Source organism: Platalea leucorodia (assembly GCF_965183815.1).
Source record: "Platalea leucorodia genome assembly, chromosome: 16".
NCBI classification, from domain to species: Eukaryota; Metazoa; Chordata; class Aves; order Pelecaniformes; family Threskiornithidae; genus Platalea; species Platalea leucorodia.
This window is the reverse complement of record NC_138838.1, coordinates 3,830,134-3,855,066: the sequence shown is the minus strand read 5'-3', so window position 1 is coordinate 3,855,066 and position 24,933 is coordinate 3,830,134. Positions and strand designations below refer to the sequence as shown.

General features: G+C 48.8%; 1 protein-coding gene across 8 annotated transcripts; it reads left to right on the top strand.

The window, feature by feature from the left end:
• Positions 1-606: 606 nt before the first annotated feature.
• Positions 607-24,933, top strand: RCC1L (RCC1 like). 8 transcript variants are annotated; one of them, XR_014229952.1, is made up of 15 exons: positions 607-936; positions 1,774-1,903; positions 4,474-4,602; positions 5,483-5,549; positions 6,670-6,721; positions 9,093-9,177; positions 10,195-10,376; positions 11,840-11,924; positions 12,983-13,156; positions 14,461-14,546; positions 16,148-16,485; positions 20,517-20,701; positions 22,133-22,314; positions 22,809-23,161; positions 23,511-24,931. XR_014229952.1 is itself a non-coding variant. In XM_082328277.1 (11 exons), the coding sequence occupies exons 1-11, from the start codon at positions 640-642 to the stop codon at positions 16,223-16,225; spliced, it is 1,365 nt and encodes a 454-aa protein (XP_082184403.1). In that variant the 5' UTR covers positions 607-639; the 3' UTR covers positions 16,226-17,107. The 8 variants fall into 8 exon arrangements, 1 of the variants encoding a protein (XP_082184403.1); XR_014229953.1 differs by having other exon boundaries at positions 22,809-23,041; positions 23,511-24,930; XR_014229950.1 differs by having other exon boundaries at positions 22,809-24,933.

Genomic DNA, 24,933 nt, shown 5'->3' with positions numbered 1-24,933 from the left:
GCCTGGGTGTGGGTCTGGGTCTGTGTCTAGTTCTGGGTATGGCACTAGGTTTGGGTCTGGGTTTGGATTTGGGTCTGGGTTTGGTCCTGGGTCCGGGACTAGGTCTGGGTTTGGGTCTAGTTCTGGGTCTAGGACTAGGCTTGGGTCTGGGTCTGGGTCCAGGTTTGGGTCTAGTTCTGAGTTTAGGACTAGGTTTGGGTCTGGCCCTGGGACTAGGTCTGGGTCTGGGTTTGGGTCTGGTCTTGGGATGAGGTCTGGGTCTGGATCTGGGTTTGGGTCTAGTTATGGGTATGGGACTAGGTTTGAGTCTGGTTTTTGGATTTGGGCCTGGCCCTGGGTTTGGGACTAGGTTTGGGTCTGGATTTGGGCCTGGGTCTAGGTTTAGATTTAGAGCTGGGTCTGGGTCTGGGTCTGGAGCTGGAGCTGGAGCTGGGTCTGGGTCTGGGTCTGGTTGGGTGGGGCCCACCCTCTCCGAATGGAGGCACGGCCCCTTTAAGACAAGACCGTCGCGCGCCCCAGCCGGCCGGCGCCTCGCGCCGCACGTGACGGCGGCGCCGCGGCCGGGCGCATGCGCAGGGGGCGGTGCCGGGCGGCGCGCGGGCCACCGCCCCGCGGGGTCGCGGGTGAGAGGGCGCCAAGATGGCGGCGGCGGCGTGGGGAGCGCTGAGGGGAGCGCGGCGGCCGCCGCCCGCCCTCCGCAGGGGCCTGGCCAAGGCGGCGGGCCCGCGGAGCGTCCGCCAGCTGAGGGAGGCCGAGGAGGCCGCCCCGGTCTTCCAGTACGCGGGGAAGGCGGCCAAGCGGAAGGACCGCGTCTTCGTCTGGGGCTTCTGCTACTCGGGCGCGCTGGGCGTCCCCAGCTTCGTGAAGCCGGACGTGGGCTGGAAGAAGCCGCGGCGGATCCAGCCCACGCCCTACCGGCTGGAGACGGAGGAGAAGGTGGGCCCGGGCCGGCGGCTGATGTGTGCCGGGAGGGTGGCGCTGGGGCCGTTCCCAGGCACCGGGGCTCCCCCTCTGCCCACGCCGGGTGATCCTGGCAGGTTTCCTCGCTCAGCTTTGGAAGGCTGTAACTAAATTTAAAGACTTCCCTGTGATTCATTGTTTTATCGCTAGAGCGGTATTCATCAGGGTGATTTTGGGTGTAACTACAGTTGCATGCAATTTGGAAAATACATATTCTTTTGCCAGAGCCGTAGGAGAGCAAGAACGTGAACAACATCTACCAGAGAAACAGGGCCTCCTTTTCAGTGGCTCTCATGGCTGCTTTCGCCTCGACGAAATTGGAAGCTTGTGTTGCAAATCATGTTATTCTGTTGCCTACGTGTTCAAACGTCATTGTCTGCTGTCCAGTTCAAAGGAGTTCAGAGCTGCTATGCTGGCCTTTTTTTGGCAAAAGAAGTAAAGCAGGGGAATGTTACTCTCTTAATATCTCATTGTGGTTTTTTATTTTTTTTTAATCTACTGCTTCTGCAGGTCAGCAAATAGATCTTCCTCTTGTGTTTGAATCAGTCCAAAATAATGCAAAAATAAAGATGTACATGCACAAAACCAAAACACTAGTGTGTTAATGTTGGACTTGCACTTGCACCATTGTGCTTATCACTGACGAGTGTTTCTGATCATTTTTGCGAAGACCATACGTGCTGTGAATTGGGGCTGATTTTGGATGTGGCCTAATGAAGGAGGAATGCTGGTGGACAAATAGCATGGGGTGAAACTTGTTTTTATAAGCCATAGTTTATAACTGAATGGTGTGGGTTTTCTTTGTCTTCAAAGATATCCTCTGCTGCCTGCGGTTATGGATTCACGCTGCTGTCCTCTAATACCACGGACATCACCAAAGTGTGGGGCATGGGGCTGAACAAGGATTCCCAGCTTGGATTTCAGAGAAGCATAAGAGATCGAAGTAAGGATTGAGGTGGTGTAAGGGCTTACAGGGCGGCGCTACAGGGTACGTGTGATGTGGGAAACTTCGGGTTAGAAGGCATAAAAAATGTCCGGGCGGGGGCTTTGATACAGATTGCAGGGCTATGCTTTTTTTTTTAAAAAAAAATAAAAAGAGATCTTTTTTTGGAACTTAGCTATGTTTTTGTGTGGTTTGTAATTGATCAGGGTATGCATTTGTTCCGTGCAGTGCACTTACGTTTTTGCCTGGATGCAACTCAAATCCAAGTAATTTTATTCTGCAGAAGTGTGTGTGTGTTGGTTAAGGTGTTGCTTTGAATCTATAGTTTGATAGTAGATGGTGTAGTGGACTGGTTAATAAAACTATTTTGGCAAGGTGGTTTGCTCACTTCTGTTGCCTTTGCATCTATAAACTAATTTCCTTTCCCACACAGATCTTTTTATACAGCCAGTGGAATTTTCTTTGAAGCTGTAGGGGTTTTTTATTTTAATACCAAATAGCATTTTGAAGGAAAAACATGTTATTCAGTCATTCTGTCTTATACCAGGCTCTCAAACTCATTTAAGATGATGATTTCTGTGCAGAACATTGCTACCTTCCACCTAAGACAGATAGGAAAAACACAAGCTTACTTCCCTTATAGAGTGGCTGTCTCTAACTGTTTGAAAAGATTCTTCCATGTTAAAAGCAGTTTTTCCTCTTTACAGTGTATAAGAACATAATCCATTAAGGTATGGTGGATCTGATACGGACAAAAGATTAGACTTTGTGGAAAAGTGGAAAAAAAAATGCTGCTACTGTGCAGAATGCTGAAGTTTCCAGTGGTGCTGCTGTTGTGCATCGCTGCTAGCATACTGTATAGATTTCCAAGAGCCTGTGCACGCAGCAAGTGTGTGTGCATAAACAGCAGCTGCAGAATGAAGGGACTGCAGAAGCCTTCACTCACTTCTGCTTTTAAAGGTTTCAGCTCTTACTCTTAGTTCTGTAACTCTTGATGTCTCAGAAGTGTCCTGTCATTTTCTTATTTTTCCCTCTGACCTACAGATTATTTTTGCCAGAGAATCCATACATAGGTTATGCAGTTGAAGCCCTCCTAAGTAAGGGAGTGTTCAATAGGATCTGTTGAAAGTGCTGTGCAGATCAGTGGGTTTGCTGCTGCTCTGTGTTTAACTTCCCGCAGACAAGCTTCCTGTTGGAGGTGCTGCTTCTTACTCAGTTTTACAAACTTAATTTGGTACCTGCTGGCTCTGACACTGTGTCCCTGTACATCATTTGTTTCCAGGGGAATCTGCAACCTTCTGACTTTTAGATGGTTGTATTTCATGCTGTAACTTGAGCTGCTTCTAAGCTAAACTACTCATATTTTACTCTTGTCCTCTGCCTTAGCCATCTTGTTGTCTCTTTTCTCTAAAATCCTTCCGATATCAGTGATGATATCGAGTTCATTACCACAGATCCCAGTAGCTTGTGACTCTGCTGGAAGCAACAGAGAGAGAGAGAAAAGGAAAGAGAAAGGGTTTTTTGCTTTGTGACTTCCACATCTCTCTTAGACAGATACAACCTCGCAGTCTTTCAGTTCCTGCTGTATTGCAAGGCAGGCTCCCAGCGTTTGCAAACAGCCAGTTGTGATGCCTGTCCTCGCATCAAGTCGTGTCTTAATGTAAAAGGATATGTGTAGGCTTTGTGGGTTTTTTAATTGAAGGCAGTGAGAACGAGTTAAAGCACTGCCATATGTGAGCAGAATACTGCTTTGGGTCCTTTGGGATTTGATGTCACTTGTTACAGTGACTTTCTTTGATATCAAGGCTTTTTATCTCCCCTTAACCTTTCCCCTAGTACTGATTTATGTTTTGCTGTTTTTTTTTTTTTCTTCCCAGTTGACCGTAACTGATTACATATTCTTCAAGTTACTAAATCTTTTTCTAGCAAAGCCTGTCATTTTCTTTCGTAAACCTTAGATCTCTTATCCCCTATGGAGCCATGCTAGCTATGTTTCTTGTATTCCTTTTTTCTGAAAAGTCCTTTAATCTACTGTTCTCTAAATATGAAGCCCTAAGATTTTTTTTTTTGTTCACCTTTTGTGCTGTCTTTTTGTGATTGCTGCTATTGTACCTTGTTTGCAATATCCCCAGTTGCACAGAGTACTTAGTTGGTGCTTGGTGTTAAGCTCTCTAGTAGTCCAGCCTTATTCACCAAAGTGGTTGAACATATGGCTGAAACCCCCAGTTTCTCAGTTCTGGCCACCTGAATCCTTAATAACATTCAGCTGTAGGTATGGTGGATTTTTGATTAGGCAGTGATTATTGGCTTCAACCGTTCCTGTGGCTTTTTAACTCACCCCTGTCCCCCTGATGAACCCCAGTCAACCTTTTACTTTGGTTAGTATCTTGGCTTTCTAAAATATATCTGCTTTTGTAACAAAATAGGAGAGAGAGAGAGGGAGAGAGAGAGGGAGAGAGTGTGTGTGTGTGTGTGCATGCGTGTGTGTGTACACAACAGGATCAGCAAATATATGATGATTTTGCTTTGTGGAAGCTACTGACTTTTAAAATTTCTCCCTCTTCCTTAAGCTAAGGGCTATGAATATGTCTTGGAACCATCTCCAATTCCATTACCATTGGAGAAGCCGCAGCAGACACGCGTCTTGCAGGTGTCCTGTGGGAGAGCGCATTCCCTGATCCTGACAGATAATGAGGGAGGTATAGTATCGCTTGTGCTGGTGACAAGGGACACCTGACTGTGCTTTCGGTAAAAGCTCTGGAAAAGATTGTCTTCTGTCCTTTGGAGCTAGACCCCAGATGGGCTGTCTGCCCTGTAAATGTGGTGCAGGTAGCTGTTGGCCGTTGTGGGACTGCTACCGGGAGGGAGAGCCCTGAGCTGATAACCGTCTGTTGAGCTCTGCTTGGCTTAAGCTGTAAACGTGTTGGAAGCTTTTTTACTACAAGTGTTGCAAAATATGGTTTGTTTATCTAGCCCCAGGCCTCCTTTAAGTGTAGCCTGTTTGTCTTGTTCAGTCAGATGTGTTTTGGAATTCAGTTTTGGATGGCTATGCCAATACTCCTCTGTTATTTTCCCCTTGAAGCCCCGGAGTGCTACATTCATAAAAGCGATTAATTAATAGGCCTTTATACAGAAGATCCTGTGTGTGAATTGGCTCTCCACGTCTCTGGGAATTCTCTGGTGCAGTGGCTTCAGTGCTGCGCTGAGCGATCCAGTGCCGCTTATCAGCGGGTGAGCTGGTTGGTTGGTTGATTTAACGCTCCCGTGGGAGTGCTGATCTATTTCTGAGTCTCCTTGGCAACGGCAGGATGAACTAGGCAATTACTGAAAACCAGCCAATGGGCTCCAGGTACCGCCACTGTGCCTGCAACAACATCGCCGGGATATTGTTGACTAAAATGGATTCAGTCACTTCAATTTAAGTGGACTTTGGTTTGAAGAAAGCTTATGCCAATTTTAACAGTTCTATGTTCCACCTTTTGTACTGAGGACCACATGAAAATATTTTGTGTACCTGAAAAGAGGCTTTCAGGGGATTGGACAGTAATAAAACTAGTGCGTTTTATCATTGTTTTTCAGTTTTCACCATGGGGAACAATTCTTATGGACAGTGTGGCCGGACGGTTGTTGAAGATGAAACTTACAGGTGAGAACCCAAAGATCCTGAACTTCCTTGATGTTAAAAACATAATTGCATGAAAACAACCCTACAGAAAAGCCTGGAGGTGGGAAAAATCTGGTAGTATAAGGATGCCATTTAAGATTAAGGAGTCCGAGAACAGGCTTTTATGCTGCAGGCATCATATAAATGGCCTGGCTTTAAACCCAGGCTGGGCATGAGCACTCTTCTGACCACATTCGCAAAAGACAGAAAGATGTCAGCATGTGACAGTTTTCGCAGGGCATAGTGAGAAAACCCGGCCTTCGGAAATTGCTTGAGGTAATTGGCGTTAGTAGTTGGTCTTTCTCCCTTTAGCCTCTCAGAGTGCAAGTGCTATTTCTGAGGGTGTTAGAAATGCCATTTAACGATGAAAGAGCCATCCTTTTGTTGCATCTCTTTGCTCTAACTGCCTTTGAAACTGTAGTGCTTTTCCTGTACAGGGTTTTTGTGGGCCACACCAAAGCATATTCTCAAAAAGATGGTAGTGATGTAAGTGGATAGTGGGAATATGTTGAAAGTTACTAATTCCCTGGCAGGGCCTAGAAGAGATCTTGCTGATTACTCTCTCTGTGATCCACAAGACTTGGCCTTGAGAGTGTAAGAAAATAGCTGTAACTTAGCTAGCTTTTTTTCGCCTTGATACTGGAAGTTTGTCATTGGATTGTTCAGAATTTTTGTGAAAGAATCAAATGGATGTTAACACTGCACTGTTTGCGCTCTGGGATTTAACTGTGGTTAATCTCTAGTTAAGTGTAGTGTTTATATAGGTGCTGCAGTATTCTGTAGTGTCTGTGCTCATTCCAGACTAGGGAACGTGTGTGAGGATTGCTCCCACCCCCAATTCCCGTGACAGGTTATATTTAAAAAGTGACAGTTCTTAACTTCTTAAATAAGAGAACGCAAAATTACCTTCCTTCTTCGTGCAGTAATTTTACAGTGGAACTATGCTCTTTGAATATATAAGAGAACACACAAAGGAATCTCTCTTGTAGTAGCAAAGTGGCTTTCAGTAAAGGCAGGTCTACCTTCACGTTTTTCAATTGCAGTCCTCTGAAATCCTCTGTGTTGCCTTTTCTCTTCTCGGTGGTTGTTTGATGGTGTCCAGTGAAAGCCACCTGATTCATCAGCTGAAGGAGTTTGACAGCAGAGTTGTCCAGGTAAGACGACCTTATGAATTGAATTCTGAAGGTGGATTGAAAACTGGCTGAATAGCCAAGCCCAGAGGGTGGTAATCAGTGGCACGAAGACTAGTTGAATGCCAGTAACTAGTGGTGTACCCCAGGGGTCAATATGGGGTCCGATCCTGTTTAAAATCTTCACTAATGATCTGGATGATGGGGCAGAGAGTGCCCTCAGCACGTTTGCAGATGACACAGAACCGGGAGGAGTGGCTGAGGCACCAAAGGGTGGTGCTGCCATCCAGAGGCTGGAGAAATGGGCCAACGTGAACCTCATGAAGTTCAACAAGGGGAAGGGCGACGTCCTGCACCTGGGGAGGAACAGCCCCAGACACCACTATACGCTGGGGGCCAACCGGCTGGGAAGCAGCTCTGCAGAACAGGCCCTGGGGGTCCTGGTGGACGCCAGGTTGCCTGTGAGCCAGCAGCGTGCCCTTGCTGTAGAGAAGGCAAGCGGTGTCCTGGGCGGCATTAGGAGGAGGGTTGCCAGCAGGTCAAGGGAGGTGGTCCTTCCCTTCTACTCAGCAGTGGTGAGGCCACACTTGGAGTATTATGTCCATTTCTGGGCTTCCCAGTACAAGAGAGACATGGACATACTGGATAGAGTCCAACAAAGGGCCATGAGGGTAATGAAGGGGCTGGAGCATCTCTGCTATGAGGAAATGCTGAGAGAGCTGGGGCTGTTTAGCCTGGAACAGAGAAGGCTTGGGGGAGTCTGTCTTAACGATGTATATAAATACCTGAAGGGGGGGTGCAAAGAGGACAGAGCCAGGCTCTTTTCAGTGGTGCCCAGTGACAGGACAAGAGGCGGTGGGCACAAACCGAGACACAGGAGGTTCCCACTGAACATCAGGAAACACTTTTTTGCTGTGACTGAGCACTGATGCACGTTGCCCAAAGAGGTTGTGGAATCTCCCTCCTTGGAGATATTCCAAAGCCATTTGGACATGGTCCTGGACAACTGGCTGTAGGTGGCCCTGCTTGAGCAGGGGGGTTGGACCAGGTGATTTTCAGAGGTTCCTTCCAACCTCAACCAGTCTGATTCTGTAATGAAAAAAAAAAAAATCAGTATGCAAATCACTCAGTTGAAGTTCTTTGAAAGGATGAGGTGATCTACTATACGATTGCTAATAAAAAGCACAAGGTGGGATTTTGCTCCATGCCTCTGCAGAGGAGTTGCAACTGGCAATGCAGGGTCTGAACTTACTGAAGAATTGGATGGGAATGCCAATGCAGTGTTTGCTTGCTCTACTTCTAGGTTACACCTGCACAGCAGGGAAGTTGCTTTGATGCCTCATCTCTTCCTGTCCCGATTTCTTGCTGTTGTTCCCTTTTGGCACTTTTATATCAATTGAGCTGTTTTGTTTTTAATTTTGTCTTCCCCATTTTAAAAATGAGCTGTGAGACTGTCCACTTGGACCAGCCAGCATTTCCCTAGGGCAGGTTTCTAGGAGAGCAAGCAAGGGACTGCAGAGCAGCATAAATGCTGCCGAGTCTGCACACAGCTGCAGTATTTCCAGGCACAGGAGCAGTTTGCTATATGTCTGTGCCACTGTGGCTGTACTCTGTGGGCAAATGTTGCTCCTGTTCCATCCAGTATCCTAGAAAGCAAGGGTCATTTATTTAGGTCGGTGTGATAAGTGTGTGCCGTGGTACATCCTAACGATGTTTTGAATTAGGCTTGTAAACTTCTGTTTGGATTTTTCATGATTTTTTTTTTTTTTTTGCAAGGTGGTTGAATAATTGGTACCTGTTTGTACTTCGATGACAGCAGTTTTGTGCTTAATATTCTTGGTAGTCAATCTCTTAACTTGTGGATTAAATCCCTTTAATCTTTGGCTAATTTTTAATGTCTGCTTTTGAAGATCTTGGCTTTAATTCATACCAAGCCTGTGGCAGACATGATTGCTAGTTCAACATAAATGTCAATTTGAGAACAGATGTGTTCCTAGAGCGCTTACATGGCAAGGAATCAATAGCAGTTTGTAGCTGGCATTGAGAGCGATGTGGTATCACTCTGGGAAGGGAGATCTCTTATTTACTCTCTCCTGCTTTGTTGTGTTGCACTGCTGAATCAAGCTTTCTGTTAACTAGGCCTTGTTTTGGATCTCGGAACAAATCCACTGCAGCATCACTTTCCACAAAGAAAATTCTGCTGTTTTCTGTGCTGTATCGTGCTGTTGTTAGCCTTCCCTGTCTGTAGAGCCATTTGATCTGGAGAGGAAGGTCAAAATCGGAGCTGGTGGGCGTTGTAGAGGTTGATTACTCAATTTGTCTGCCAGTGCTTCATTAAATCAGTTCTGAACACTTGACCTTTCCTGACCAGCTCTGACTTTTTGTTTGCGTGCAGGTTGTGTGTGGGCAGGACCACAGTCTGTTCAGAACCAAGAAAGGTGCGGTCTACGCGTGTGGATGGGGAGCTGATGGACAAACAGGTAGGAGCTTAGCTCCGCTTGCGTTTCGGTGAATTGAGGAATATAGCAAGGTGTCCTAATTCAGAGCTTGTGATGGGTATTTGTCTGGCATGTGTGGACAGAAAGGGGCTGGTATATTTCCAGCTGTGTGCAGATGTTCTCAATACTCTTGTGTAACCAAACTGAGACAAACCAGTTCCTTTTTAGAGGAGCTTTAGGATGCCACGCTGGCAATCCAAGCATGCAATCTGAGGAGAATGTGTCTGCTGTTTGAAGCTAGTGAGGGGATGTGGAAGTGGCATGGGAAGGTTAGCTCCCTGGTTCTGTGCAGGCTTTGCTTCCCGATTCTGATTTCAGGGTCTGTTTTGCTTCTTGCTCCTTTTGAACTGACAGAGACCTTTGGCAGCTACTGCTGTCTTAGCATGGGATCTTTGGCCAGGCCCTTGCCCTGGTGGCTCCTGCTGTCAGAGGACTTCCAGTCCTTCCTAGTGTTTAGTCCTGCTGCTCCTGAAGCTGGGTTATGCCCATGGTTCTTTTGTGTGGATGTACTGTAGCTTGTCTGTCATCTACATTCTGGTCTCTTGTCCAGGCAGCTCTTTGTCACGTAATGTGTTTGCTTCCCAGCCTCTTTTGCCTCTTCACCTGCTGGTGTCTAAACTGATTGCAGTGTGCTGTCACCCAGGGCTCTCCTTGCAGAAGACAGCTGGTTTGTGAAACTTCACCTCTCTGGGGATATCTGCCTAGTTTGGGTGCTGCTCTCTCAAACACTTTGGTCCATGTAGACAAGAGAGATGAGGGCCTAGACTGTTTTCCAGGTGTGACTGTATAAAGTTGTTTTGTACTCTAGAGAGGTAGCTTTGGCTAGTAGGACTGGTGTCTGTGGCTGATTGTCCATTGAAGCTTAAGAGATATGGACAGAAAGATTCATTTTGGAGGAAGGAGGGTGATTGGGTTATAACATGACAAAACGGTCCTATGTAGGTGTTAAAAGTATGTCCGGAGAAAAATTCATCATCATCTCTACTTTTCTCCTTCCAGGTCTTGGACACTACAACATCACCAGTGTTCCTACTAAGCTACGTGGTGACATCGCTGGGGTAAACATTATCCAGGTCTCTTCCTATGGGGACTGTTGTCTGGCTGTTTCAGATGAAGGCGATGTCTTTGGTTGGGGAAATTCAGAATACTTGCAGTTGGCCTCTGTCACAGAAACCACACAGGTCAGTTGGCCTGGGGGCCTGTTTTTACATGTTTCGGTTCAGCTGCTGCACACAGAGTTAAAAATTACACACTTCTCCCTGCTCTGGGTTCTTTTGACAGCAGTATAAATCAATATAAACTAATACCACTAGCAGGCTGGTTTTACCTATGCTTACAAACCCAATCTGTCTGAAATGGTTGTATAGCTTTAGGGCAGTATGTTCCCAGCTATTGATAGGCAAAGGCTTGTGTCACCTCACCCCAGTTTGTTAGTCTGTTATAAAGGAAGAGTACACCCCATGCTCTCCTTTCCCCATCCCATGGACTTTGCACCAAATTAAGATCTGGCTCAAGTGGATCCAGCTTGTGCTGGTTTCAGGACAGGAATTAGTCTTTTGGCTGGCTAATCTAAAATTTTGAGTGGTCCTGCTTTGAGCATGGTGCTGCTCCAGGTGACCCTTGGAAGTCCCTTCCAATCAACCCCTACGTTGGTGAATTTTTCATGAAGAACCTTAGTAGGTTTATAGCTGAGTCCTAAACAAATCCCAGTGTCTCACAGATAGAAGTTTTTTGGAGTAAACTTAGGTGTGGCAAAAATATACTGCTGACTTGACACTAAGCATTGTAGTACTGAGGTAATTAGACAGATGGTCTCGTCTTACAGTTAGTGTAGGAAACGGAGTCAGGGAATTAATTAATACTCAAGCTATTCTTGGCAGATGGCTAAGAGCAGACAGTTGCGTTAGTATGGCTTTAGTGAAATATGTACCTTTGTTTCCCATGCCTCTCCTGATGTGTCCTTAATGTAGGGCTAATTATGGAGACCTGTAAGGCCTGAAGACAATCACCAGGTTAAGTAGTGTAGTAGTTTCCTGGCTGGGTGCTTGATGGAGGTTGGAGGAGTCTGAAATGGATGAACGGCATGTTTGCCAAAGTGGCAATTTTAGGTACGATATAGATAAAGTCCAAATTGTGGAATAGCAGAGCTGGATATTATCTGTGAAATCCAAGGTCTCTGTTTACATGTGTCAAGCTGTGTAGGTATCGAACTGTACCAAATAAGAGTGATTTTCTTTCAGCGATTTTTCCCTAGTGTGTTCAAAAATGCCACCGCAGACCAAATTTTAGTGATCTTGTCCATTATGAAAACTTGCAAATGTGCTCACCTATTGACTTTCCCATTGTGTCTGACTTACAGAGCCAGGGATATAAGCAGACATTAAGCATTCCCAGCTTTGTTGCCATGCGTGTAAGCTTTCCAGTGGGTAACTTGTTCCACTTTGTCTGCACTCTCAGCCTTAATGAATTTCATGTAGTTTTTTTAATCTTGGGACTTGTATTCATTCCATTATTCAGGCAATAAAGGTTGTCTGTGTCAGGAATTCAGTGTATGTAAGCTCTAACCAGAACTAGAAAACAAGTTAAAAATGTGTGTCTAGTTTGCGGTTTATTACCTTGTCTCTAACGACTCAACCTCATACAGGTGAATGTTCCCAGACACTTGCCTTTCAAGATTGGGAAGATAAAGGAGGCTGCCTGTGGAGGGACTGGCAATATCGTGCTGACGGGTGAGTTTGCTTGTACAGTCATCCTCTTTAGTGCAAGGCCATGCAGTAGGTGGATTGTAACTTCATGGAGCAAGCATCTTGTTCACTGGAAAGAGGGAAGTACTGTCTGTTACGAGGAAAGCTGGGAGACTGAGAAACGTGTGATTTAAGAATGTACTAGGGGAGTTGTTTTCACTAGCTGTGTGCGCTGTTGTGAGCACTTACGCAAACTATAACGAGCATGGTTGCTGCTTGCTGTTCTGATCCCTTGGTTTGTTGACCACATAGGCCATGTGTGGCCTGTAATGAAGATGGATATAGGGAGGACGTAAGGCAACGCTTGGGAGAAAGGAGAGCCCTTCAGACTCAATATAAATCTGATATATAAATAAATCTTGATAAAATAAGCTGGAAATTAGAGAGTTCTGAGAACAGTGAAACTCTGCAGCAGACTTCTTAGTGAATGCTGCTTTGGATTGCCAGTGGCCAGGGGAGCACAGCTTGAAAGGCACGGAATAAAGGAGTGAGGGAAAGATTGCACTGCTTTTATGAAGGATCATCTCAAGGAAGACGTTCATATATATGATGCGGTTGCTGTGATGACAAGACATTTGAGCTTCTAGCATGAAGGGAGCAGAGCTAGCAGACATAGCAACTTACTCTGTCTTATGCTGTCCAACTGCTGCCTTTCCCAGGCACTCAGCTTAAGGCAGAATGCCAGACAAAGCGACTAGCCTACCAGTGGTTTGGCCATGCCTCAAAGGAAAAAGCGGTGATAATAAAACATTCAGCCTCTGTCTCATCAGTCAGTAAGCTGAAGTATTTTATCCTGCCCACACTGTGTTGGCATTTTTTCCCCATGAAAGTTTTGCCTGTGAAGATTGATCAGCTTGCACAGCTTAGGAAAAAATTAAGGCATTTGAATGGCAGTGCATTGTTGCTACTTTTAAATAATCAAAAGGAGCTAGACTGCTCTGTGAGAAAGGAAAATATCCCTTTGGGTCTGATTAACTCTTGGTCATGGCATGAATTACACAAGCACAGACTTTCTTACAGAATGTGTTCTTATTTTAATACAGAAGAAGGAAATGTTTTTGTCTGGGGATATGGAATTCTTGGGAAAGGACCAAACCTAATAGAGACAGCAATGCCAGAGATGATCCCTCCCAGCCTTTTTGGCTGGTCAGACTTCAATCCGGACATCCGTGTTGCTCACGTTCGCTGTGGACTCAGCCAGTTTGCAGCACTTACAAGTAAGTTTCTAGTCCTACTGTCATGGAGAAGTCACATTGGCAGTTAAAAGAAAAACAAAAAAAGTGCCCATCTTTCTTGAAACTTAAAGCACTCTGGTATGCAACAGGAGGGGCAGGCAGCACATTTACAGGTGTCAGCATGGTTTCTAACATAGGTACTTCACTAACTTATGCTTTAATTAAGGAAGTGTTATTCTTCTGAAGCAAACAAAATTTCTCTCAAACAGGAAACCTGGGAAGGTTTTTTCATTTTCTTGTACAGAGTAAGTCAGTCGCATTTTAGAAGCAGCAGGAATTTATGTGATAAATGAACAAACTAAAACTGAGTCTAAATCGGAGCTAGATGTTAGGGTTTCTTGGCTCTTCTGACCAATTCAGTTAGCAATCTGAGGTGGGAAGACCTCCACATTTAACATGCAAAGGGTATCATACTCTGGTATGTACACCCTGTACTGGATACCAGCCTTTAAAGGAAGTTTTGAATTTGAAAGTCATTTAAAAATGGGCAGCAGAGGGCAGCAGCACAGAAAACCCACGTACTTGGTAGCAAAAGTAATAGTTTATTAATGCAAAGTGCCAGGTGCCAATGTGCTTGGTCCTTCCTGGGGAAGTGGTGTGCGTGACTGTCAGTCAGGTTACAGACTGCTGGTAACTGGTCTCCCCCTGGTATTCAGGAAGAGTTAGAAACTGCGTTCTGATTAAACTGTACTTATGTTATAGATGGTGTTTTGGTTGCCTCTGCTGTGGGGCTGATCTAAACACTTCTGAGATCTGAGAGGCTTAAAACTGTCCGACTCTGTTGAACACAAGTTTTTTTTCCTTTTTCCCCAGTTGTCATTAGAAGGTCACTTCTGTCAGGCAGCTGAATAACCAGTCCCCAGGTGGTGGCTTGGGGCAGATTTCACTGCCTTGCTTACCCCGTTTGCTGTGCTGATAGCTGATGTGGGTCAGCTGTAACTGTCTAACTTCCAGCACAAATGATTCACTTCACCACAAATGATTCCCTGGAATCTCTTCTGCTGCACTCTTTCTTCAAATAAAATTCCAAAGCAAGAGCTGTAAGAGGGGGAAGCAAAGACTCGTGCCCAGAACTTGCTGCTTGTCCTGCTCATTAGGCATCATTTTCCCCAAGCACAAGTACATTTATTGTGCTTGGAACTAAACTCGATGGCTTTCATACTGCATGTATAACCCTTTATACTCCCAGAAGCACTGTAGCCACACTTGCCAGCATCACAAATAGAATTCTTCCTTTTTAATGACTATGCCCTATTTTTTTTTCTTTTTTCTTTTCCCCTGTATAGACAGAGGAGAACTGTTTGTATGGGGCAAGAATCTAAGAGGGTGCCTAGGAACTGGAAGAATGGAAGACCAGTATTTCCCATGGAGGGTAAGGATGGTAGTTTTAAGGCCAAGAGTATATTCTTTCGTTAGTCTTTGTTATCCTGAGGGCAAGAAACATCATATCCTGCATAGTTTTGTTGAGTAATTTTGTAAGAAGTGGAAGCCTAAGATGACTGTAGAACTGCTTGGTTTTCCAGAGATTGTTGCCTAGCCTGCTTAGGGATGCAGGTATTCAGTAAATTTTTTGAGTCTTCTGGTGCTGCTATTTCAGTATAGATTTCAGATCCCAAAGCAAAATCTGGTGCTGTGCCATCGCTTCTGAACGGTTCTTATCCTCCTGCTGTCCGCAGTCTTCTACCTGCTACCCCTTACTGCCTCTTCCCTCCCCTTCGCACCTGCGCTTCTCTTGTGCATGCTGCAAAGAAAACCACCAGTATTGGTCATCTGTGACCCAAAAGACCTGCATTACACATCTAAATTAGGTGAATGTCTTGGTCATGGTCTGCACAGCAGTGGGCTGCCTTCCCCTTCTCTTCCAAGTCAGGCAGCTATGGTGGTGGGTCACTGGGCTGCCTGTGTAGTTACACTAGGAGATCCTGCGCCACTGGACTTTTTCATAGCTGTTTCGCAACACTTCCAGTTCCACTCCCTTCTCTCAGATGGCTCTGAGCGCCACGTTCTGTGGGTGTAGAAGAGTCTTTGGCTCTGGAGTTCAGCACTCAGCCTAACAGATGTTCCCGGTCTCCATGAAGGCAAAATAGGAGAGGAGGGAGGCAATCAATTGGACCACCCTGGAGTCCTTTTCCATGTGCCTGAACTTGCAGTGGATGTGTTTCTTTGGCATGCTTTCTCCTCCTTTTAAAAATGAACAAAAAAAGACCAAGTCTGGAGCATTTGCCTAAAATCACACTCCTGTGGCTGAGTGGAGTCTCTGAATTCACCAAGCGTGGCATGTCCAGGTTTCCTTAAGCGTGGACGCAGAGGGTTATGCTCCCTCAAACAGCCAGCTCCTGTCTGACATTACTACGGCAGTGTGCCAAACCAGGGTACCTGTCTGTGACCTCCTGCCCTAGAACTGGCCCTCTCTCCTCTCCCTTAGCTCTAAGGAAAAACTTCCACTCGTAGCCTCTGCTTTCCTGTAACTTGAAGTCAACTTTAAGTGAAAGAGTTATAACTACATTAGTGAGTGAGCTGGGTCTGCTTAGCATCAAAGCGAAAACTGCCTTAGGCTGCGCTGAGCTTCTGCCTCATTCCAGTCCTTGCTGGTGAGAGAAGAGGCAAATCCTTGTGGTGCTTGGGCAGATCCTCTTCCTGCTGTCTGGATTACTCTGTTCGGTGGTGCTGTTTCTGCTGCTGAACAGATGGGCTGAGGCTACAGTCTCCTCGCTGTCTGCTAGTGAGACCTCTCTGTCCTTCCAAAGGTTTACGTGCTTCTGTGAAGGGAGAAAGGGAATATTTCACAGCTCGATGCACAAACATGTCTGGTGCTGAATCTGGCTTTCTCTGGGTTTGCAAGATGGCACTTTCATAGGTACAAGTCCCCGTGAAACCAACTGGCATGTTAAGCAGAAGGAGGATGAGAAATTGGAAATATCAGGTGCGAAGTGCCAGCTTGAGAAATAATGCGCTCTTGTGTGTCTGATCCAGGTGACCGTACCCGGTGAGGTGGTGGATGTTGCGTGTGGAGTTGACCATATGGTCAGCATGGTTAAGTCTTTCACCTAGTGATACTGCTGGGCCTCAGCGCTGTGCTAAGACGACGGGGGGACTTGGTGACGAGCTTCTTGGAAAAGAAGACTCATTCCGTGCAACCAAGCAAGAAGTGACTGTGAGCAGAGACAGCCGTAGCAGTGCCTGGGTGTGTTGTCATCTCTGCATCATTGAGACGCTCCGTCTTGGCTGCAGGGAAGATGCACGTTCCCCGAGGAGTGCTCCGACTGGTTCGTGATGAGCTCCCAAAGAGTCTGGGGCCCAGCCCACAGCTGGTGAGTCCCTCTGTGCGTACGGATGAAGAGCATCTCCCTCAGGGAAAACTGGCACGAGGTGAAATCTGTAGCACAGGACGTTCATTTACAGATGCTTTCCCTGTCACCGGCTCCGGGGTGTCAGTGTTGGGTTGAGCCAAAGTATTTTTCCAGGGAAAGAGTTTTTTAATAACTACTTTTTATGTGGAAGAAAAGTCGTGCTGGCTGCTGGAATCCAGCACAGCTGTCCTTGGAGTCCGCCACCAGCTGCACTCTGCCTAGGCTGCTGTTCCCTGCAGCAGTCTGGAGTGGCCTGGAAGCAGTGGTGTACTAGCGGGGGAAGGATCGTAACGGGCAAGAAGCAGAGCCTTGTTTCTTGGTACTTTCTTAGCAGAGAAGTTGTGGCGAGCACCTTTAGGCCAGAGTAGGCTGCTGGAGATGGGGTGCAACAGCTGTATGGACCTGTAGCGGGCACTTACAAATCTCATCCTGAAGTGCAGGAATCTCTCTCCTGTGAAATACTCCAAATATCAGGCAGAGTTGTATCATTTTTTCTGTGTGGGATACTTCTGCTGTGTAAATTATTTCGGCAAAAATCCAAGCTGATACGTTTTTAATAAAGTGGTAATGGAAATATTCTTGAGCTTGACTTCATACACGGGCTGCTCTGTCTTGCACTCTGCGTTTAAACTTGAGCATTTTGATTCACAGCGATGTGACAGGAAACCTCTTTTGCCAGCTGGGGCACCTCTGCACCTGCAGGACTGACACCCTTGGAGGCGGGCGCTGTATCCACGGTCCCAGAGGACACCACATACTCACATTTTGGCTCCGTTATCTGAAATTCTACATCAAATCTGTTGTGTAATTACCAAAACTCAGGGGGTAAACTCAACCTTGATGAAGTAAGTCTTGAAGGACTTTGCATAAAATATAGGAGAGGTGAAACAAGGTACTCAAATAGAGATGTATATGAGGTGTTATTACCAGTACTGTGTGACTGGTATTGCTGTGGTGGGTTGAGGCGGAACAAGCAGAAAGCTGGTGTTAAATTGGGGCAGACCTTCGCTGCTGTCAATTCCCATTAACTGAGCTTTAATTTATACCTTCGTCTACATGCGACTTGGGCAACTTGAGCTGCCCAAACATGCCTTGTTGGTCTCATGGGAGTGGCTATGCCCTTTTAATGTGAGGAAGCTTATTAAAGCATTGAAAACAAATGTAAAAAAAATGATGGTAAGAAAGGTGTTTCTAACAGCCCCTGTCGTGGATGTTGCTGGTGCGGAGGGCTGCGCAGGGCAGCTGGTGGGTGCTGGGGAGCGCCGCGGGCTTTTAGCTGCTCTCGTTCACAAGCGTTCCCTGGTGCCGCTTGGGGCTGGGCCCTTCGGAGAGCTGGGATGAGAATTAATGCCGTGTCGTACCTGGTTGTTGCAGTCTTGCTGTGCAATAAATTGCAAAATCTGTGTGTTAATTAGATGCCAGCAAGGTCTTTAGCCCTAAATAGAAGTGTTGTATGGCTTAATGCAGTGGGAGCGTTCGCGCTTTCGTTACAGTGGCTGCGGGCATTCGTGAGCACGCTGCTCGATGGGACGGGGGTTAGCAGCAGAGAGCCTGCGGTCTGGCAAACCCCGGCACCGACCCTCGCTTTGGTTACAGGGTGTGTGTGGGGGGTTGACCTTGGCCAGGCGCCCACCAGGCTGTGCTGTCACTGCCCCTCCATCCACAGGACGGGGAGAAAATACGGTGGAAGGCTTATGGGTCGAGATAAGGACGGGGAGATCACTTACCAGTTACCGTCATGGGCAAAACAGCCTCGGCTTGGTGGAAATTAATTTATTGCCAATGCAACAGAGCAGGGTAATGAGGAATAAGAACAAATCTAAAAACACCTTTCCCCCACCCCTCCCTTCTTCCTTGGCTCAACCTTACTCCTGACTTTTCTACCTCCTCCCTCCTGGTTCGCTGACCTTGGCGTCTGCAGGGTTGTTTCTCTCACATATTCTCGCTCCTCTCTCCCAGCTGCTGTTGTGCAGCAGTTTTTTCGCCGCCTTTAATATGTTATCACAGAGGAGCTGCTGCCCTGGCTGATGGGCTTGGCCTTGGCCAGCGGCGGGTCCCTCTCGGAGCGGGTGGAAGTGTCTCTGCCTGACACGGGGGCAGCTCCTGGTGTCTTCTCCCAGAAGCCACCCCTGCAGCTGCCCGCTACCGAAACCTCGCCACCCAATGCAAGCGGGCATTGCTGAAATGATGTGATCCGCAAATCAGATTAAGGTGTGTCCGGAGCCATCAGCGAGGCTGTGGCAGCAGTGGTTTTGTTATTCATGGCGTCTTGCACCACTTGCAAAGTTAGATATGGCCTGAGACCCCCCCCAGGCCCAACACCGGCTCCCAGGGCATTTGCGTTTGCTCAGCAGTTTTGTAGAGGGGTCAGCGTGCGAAGTGGATGGCGAGAGCTGCCAGGGCGGTGACAAATGTAGGAGCTGCCGTCCTGCCCTATAGCCCTACGATCTAAATGCATGTAAAGAAATCCTCTGCTCCCTGCAGGCCTTCAGCGTGAGACACTAAGTAAACCTAAAGCCCCTGCGGCCCTTGCAGACAGCGGCCGCAGGGAGGAGGGGGTTTGGCCACTGTCTTTGCACCCTGCTCAGCTGCAAAGCCTCACGGCGCTGCCAGCGTGGTATTTGCCTGTGGATGATTAAAGACCAAATGGAAACCATATGTCCAGCCCCGTGCTGTGCAGCTGCCCCGCTTTCCATCTGAAAGGGCTCCTCTGAGCCCCTGCCAGCGCGCCCCGGGGAGGTGTCCCTCCCGGTAGGCACCGGGGAGCTGCAGCCAGGGTTGAGACCTGGGGAGGCCAGGAGGGCCGCGGCGGGCGGCGTGCCGGAACCCCCTGCCCCGCGCAGCCTGCGCGACTGGCTGGGCCGTCCCCCGCAGCGCGGCCTCGCCGCCGGCCAGCCCGGAGGGCCTGTGGAGGAGAAGCAGAAGATGCGCAAGCACACCCGTCTTTTAGCCAGGGCATTTCATGGCGTGCCAGCCCTGTGGCCGGCTCTGTGGCACCGTCCTGCCTCAGCTCACCCAGCCGGTTGGGGATGGTGCGGCCGCGGAGGCCTTGCCCTCAGCAGCCACGGCTTTGCTAAGTGGGAGTGATGGGCAACAAGGGCCTTTGCCAGGGAGGGCAGTGCCAGGAGCTGCCGCGCCGGCATCAGTGCCCCATGTCAGCATGGGTGAGCTGCATTCATGCTTGGCTTTGGGTTTGTGGTTTTGTTTTGTTTTGGTTTTTTTTACATTATTATTCTTAAAATTATTATTATTGCTTTTAATATACGCAACCTGTTCACTGTTCTATTTTTATTTTTTTGTTAAATAAAGACTTTGGCATTGGGCACCCCCCACCGGCAGAGCAACCCCTGCTGTGCCACCCCTCAGCCGGCACCAGGCTGGCCAGGCCATGGTTTTGGTGTCTGAGCTCAGCTGGTGGCCAGGACCGGCAAGGAGCCGGTACTCGCGTGGCATCGCCGCCTGCACGGCTCAACCCCGCGGGAAGCCTGGGAACGGCAGCTTGTGCTGCAGAGGGGGAAACTGAGGCTGGGGAGAGTCGGCACCTTCCTCGGCTCCGGCTGCCAGGAGAGACGGTGCGGAGCACCCGCAAACTGAGATCCTGGAAACGGGTTTCCCTTTCCCTTTTGGGGGGGCAGGCAGACAGCAGGAACGCGCCCCACTGAAAGGAGCCCTTTCAGCAATGAGTTGCTTTGATGAGCAGCCAAACGTGAGAGACGGGAGGTTTTCCCTGCCCAATTTTTTGCATCTTTCTTTGGAGCCTGGCTGACAAACGTCCTGCTGGTCCGCTGAGCTCCTCCCAATTCAGCTGTGGGTCCAGTTTCATAGAAAGCACTGGCAGCCGGCTGCTGCCAGCCTGCCCAGCCCTCCGGCTGTTAGGCTGGTGGAGCCGCTGGCTCTGGTGCCCAGAGAAACCTTTTGTTACAGCTCTGGTGCCGGGTTTCTAAACAAGACTTGCTTGTCATTCGTATAATACTTTTTTTCTCTTGCTAAAGGAAGGGACCTTCATGGCTAAATCTGGTCAGGCTTTGGGCACCTCTTCCACTCGCCGTGACCGAGAGGCGGTGTGCAGGCTGCGGGGCATCGGAGACGCGGAGCGGGAGCTGGACAGGCGCAGCTCTGGGATGCAGCAGCTTGACGAGCCCGCAGCTGCAGCGGCGCCGCAGCCCCAGTCCGCCGGGTGAGTGCAACCTCTGGCGAAGGCGAAGGATGGGCCCCGGTGACTTCTGGCACCAAGAGGAAGGCTCCTGCCTCCCCTAAAGTCTTACACCTACAAAATAGGTTCACTGCCCTCAAAACTGAAGAGGAGCCAGATGTGCCTTCAACCAAAGGCTCTGGTCCACTTGACTATGCAAGACTACTGGGGAAAAAAAACCACCAAAACAAACAAAACAAAAAAACCACAACACACTGAAAAAAAGATCAGAGTTTATTTTTAACAGCCCTTTCCCATCCTAGGTCCCTTGGCCTTGTCAGCTCTCCTTGGGGATGTGCTCCTCTGGTTTGTATGCTGAGAGCAGCTCATCATATTTTATCTTCGTGTGATGAAGGGAGTCACCCCAAAACACACAAAACCACCCCGTCCCCCGCAGCCCTTTCCCTCCCCGCTGGGCAGCGCCTGCTGCTCCCCGTGGGGCCGGCCCGGGGCCGGATGGTTTCCAACAGCAGGTTGCAAATTGGGGAACACAGAGGCGGGGGGATGAGCTGGGTCCGAATATAGTTGGAGCTTGCTGGTGGGGGTTTTGGCTCTAAGAAAATCGGAGCATGCGGATGAAAAAGGCCCTAATTCACAGCAGCCCTGTAGCGGTGCTTTTCCCTGTACTGCTTTGTATCTAGGAAATAATTAAGACAAACGTGATATTTAAGAAGAAAAGGATAGAAAATAGAAAAATAAATACACTCTTCCCCCCGCCCCCTTTCCTGTCAAAGGCAGCCACCACCTGAGGCATTCACGCTGCCGTGACCGATGGGCCAGGGCCGTGCTGGAGCCCTGCCTGCTCTACTGACCCCAGGCCATTACGGAGACCCGCTGGAAGGCAACTTTGCACCATTTTGTCCTTCAAAGTAGCAAATTAGCCAGCCCAAAATATACCTGCATCCCTAAATATACCTGCAGTGAGGCGGGGGTAGAGGCCAGGGAAGCACATGGGGAGCAGCTCCAATTAGAACTGAAATAACCTACTTGATTTCGCATTGATTAGCAAGAGTAATTTGCCCTCCAAACACCACTGCGCTGTCGGGTTTGGCTTAAAATAGCCTGAAAGCGCTTCAGGACAAGACACCGGTGTAGAGCCGTGTAGATGTACAGCTCCAAGCACGTCGGAGCAGGGCTGCGACGCTTCTTAGCGGCGGGGGGCTGCAGGAGGGAAGGAGTGAGAGAGCCATGGCCAAATTCCCTTCCCGCAGGGCACCATGCTAAGGGCTGCCGGCAATTCCCTGCAGGAGAGCCGGCCCTGACGGGGCTCCCGCGGCCCCTCCACGAGCCCCCGCGCAGCGAGGCTGGGCTTGGCTACCAGCAAACTGCCTCACTGGGAACAAAACACATGAAAGCCCATAAAACAAAGACTATTTTAGGCACCTGCTACATTACAGCAAATGCTTTTCTCTACAGGATCCTTCAAAAACAAATGACTTGGAGAACTAATAATTAGCCTGCAGCATTCAGCGTACTCCTGAAATAATGTTACTTCGTCATGACTCGTCAGAATCCATTTTCTGTAGCATTTTTTTGCAAGGGGCTGGAGCCCTGCCTCAGCCCCAGCACCTTCTGCACAAGAGCACGAGCCTGGTCGGGTAAAGTAATTTAAAACCAAACCAAACCAAAAACCCCAACCCCCCCCCCAATACTGGAAACCTCTCAGTGTGTGCAGTGTCGGGGGGGGGGGGCTGTAGGCTCCAGTGTAACAGCCTAAATCCTGTGTATTTACCCCAAGACCCCAGCCGCTTCTGCAGGCAGCCGCAGGCAGTGCTGAGAGGGTGCGACAGTGTGGGTGTTGATTTTATTTTTTTTTTTTTATTGGATTAAACCCCCAAGGCAACGCTCTGCATTAAGGCTGCATTCCGGATCAGCAAGCCCACACTAAATTCTTTTGTGAATGCTCTTATACTTGACCAGAAGAGTCACAAATGGGTTACCCTATGCAAAAAACAAGATACTTTTCTTGCCCACAGTTTATGCAGAGAAGCCGTTTCCCTTTAAACGTCCATTATAAACTGTTATAACTGTGATAGGGGTGATGATACATCTAATTTCACTGTTGTTTTTTTTTTTTTCTTGCACGCTTCAGCCAGGTTCTTCAGCTCCTCCTTGCTGAGACGCGTGTGGCAACGGCACCATGCAGCTGCGTCGCTTACGGAGACTCAGCCAGCACCCAGCTGCGACTGCCCCAAAACAGTCTGCGAGGGGACGGCAGTTCTCCCCTGCCCGCCGTGGGGTGCGGGGCCGGGGGCTGTCCCATCACCAGCACCGCTCTGCTGGCGCCGCCAGCCTCCCGGGCCCCTCGCACCCTTCCGTGAGCAGGTCAAAATTAAGTCTTGCAACTACACCAGCGCTATCCCACTGACTGACTTGAAGGGAATAGGATGGGGCAGGTTTGGTGGCTCCCAGAGAAGAGTGGCAGGATGGAGAAGATGATGGCAGGTACCAGCCCTAGGGGGTAAAATACAACCAGTGACAAGTCTGGGGCACTGGGGAGCCTCGGGGACGTCTGCTCACCTTCCCAAATGGGTGTACGTAGGCAAAGGGCACTGGTGGGAGTAAGGTCCAGTGTGGCTGTAGGTCGAAATAATGAGCGCTACATCTTATAGACAATGCCAAGCTCTGCTTTATTTTCATCAGTTTGATCAGTACAAAAGCAGACAGCGTATGTTTCACTTTTTATTCTTTTTCATTTTAATTAACACTTTACAAAGTACAAAATATACTGTCATTTATTTTGGAACATTAGGATTTTTTCTTTTTTTCCTTTTTTTATTTTTTTCCCGTACAGTACATAAATCTCAGCTTTTCAGCATAAGACCAGCAAAGAAAAGAAGCGTGTGCACTCGCTGGGAAAGCAAAGCATCCACTTCTTGGCTCCACACTTTGTGCCCAGAGCACGATCCTCAGCTGCTGCCTCCGCTCCCTCTGCCCCACGCCGTAACGGTCCCTCTCGCGCAGAGGCCGGCACCACGGCCACCGACGCTTTCGGTCCCCCCTGCGCCTCCTGCCCCCGCGCTCCCACGAGCTGCTGCCCGCAGGCGCGGCGCCCAGCTCCGCCAAGCGCAGGCGGCCCTGCCTGCACGGCCGAGGTGAGCAGCCTTCCCAGGACCACAGCCCGGAGCACAGGGCGGACGCCCCCAGCAGTTTGCATTAGTCTTGTAATTAAAGGGAAAAAAATACGCAATTGTTTTTGCTCCCCCCAAAGGAAAGGCTCCCCGCGTCCCCAGCCCACCCTCAGCCAGTTTGGTGGGTGTCTGAGGCCAGAAGTGGTATTTCACTTACAGAGAAAATGATGCCTAAATAATGTTTTTTAAGAAGGTCCTGAAGGTTTGTGTTTCCTCCCTGGGCTGCCCAGCACGGCCGTTCGAAGCAGCCAGGGAGCAGAGGGGCAGACCCTGGTCCGAGCCGGGCAGATGCTGCACCAGGAGCCTCTCTGCTCTTTTGGCAGTTCTAGAAATTCAGGTCAATGCTAGGGCTGTCCTGGGCACCTGGGGAAATGTAGGCTCCTTCTTAAGTCCAAAATAAGAGGAGAACGAGAGAAATGCTTAGTCTTGTTCAAGCCAGTTGAGATATTAATAAAGTAGCGCTGCACTACAGCCGTGGAAGGGCTGACCCCGACCCATCCAGCTCTGAATGTGCCCAACACAGTGGAGTTACCGTGTAAACCTGCACCACGACCCCGCAGGGCGACAGCTCGCTGCATTTTAGCTCAGAGGAACCAAACTAAAAATCTTTCCCTAAGTACTGATGAGGATGATGAGGCTCTTTCCATGCAATGCTCCCTGCGGATTAACCCCCCCCGGGCGCCTTATGATGCCCAAAGAGCAGGAGACAACGGGTGCGAGCCGGCGCCGTGCTGCGGGTCTGCAGCCGGACCCGTTTGCGAGGAGGGGCTGCGGATCCAGAGCGTGTTCCCTGGGCGCTACGGCACCGAGGACACCCCAAATCCCAGCAGCCCCAGGGCCTGCTGGCACGGCTTGGTGGTGGCAGCGGGTGAGCGTGTTCACCAAACCGAGGTCATCACACTCCCTAATTTTAGTGAAAGCAAGGGGAGAGCAGGCTACCTGGGTAGTTAATGGAGAGAGGGAGGGAGACAGGCTCTTCCAAAGGCTGAATCGGAGCATCCAAAGCCAGATCCTGCCATGAGTCACTGCCCGGTGGCCTCTTTCTCCCCTCTCCTGCTCGGGTCGGCAGGACAAGTGTCCCCTCGC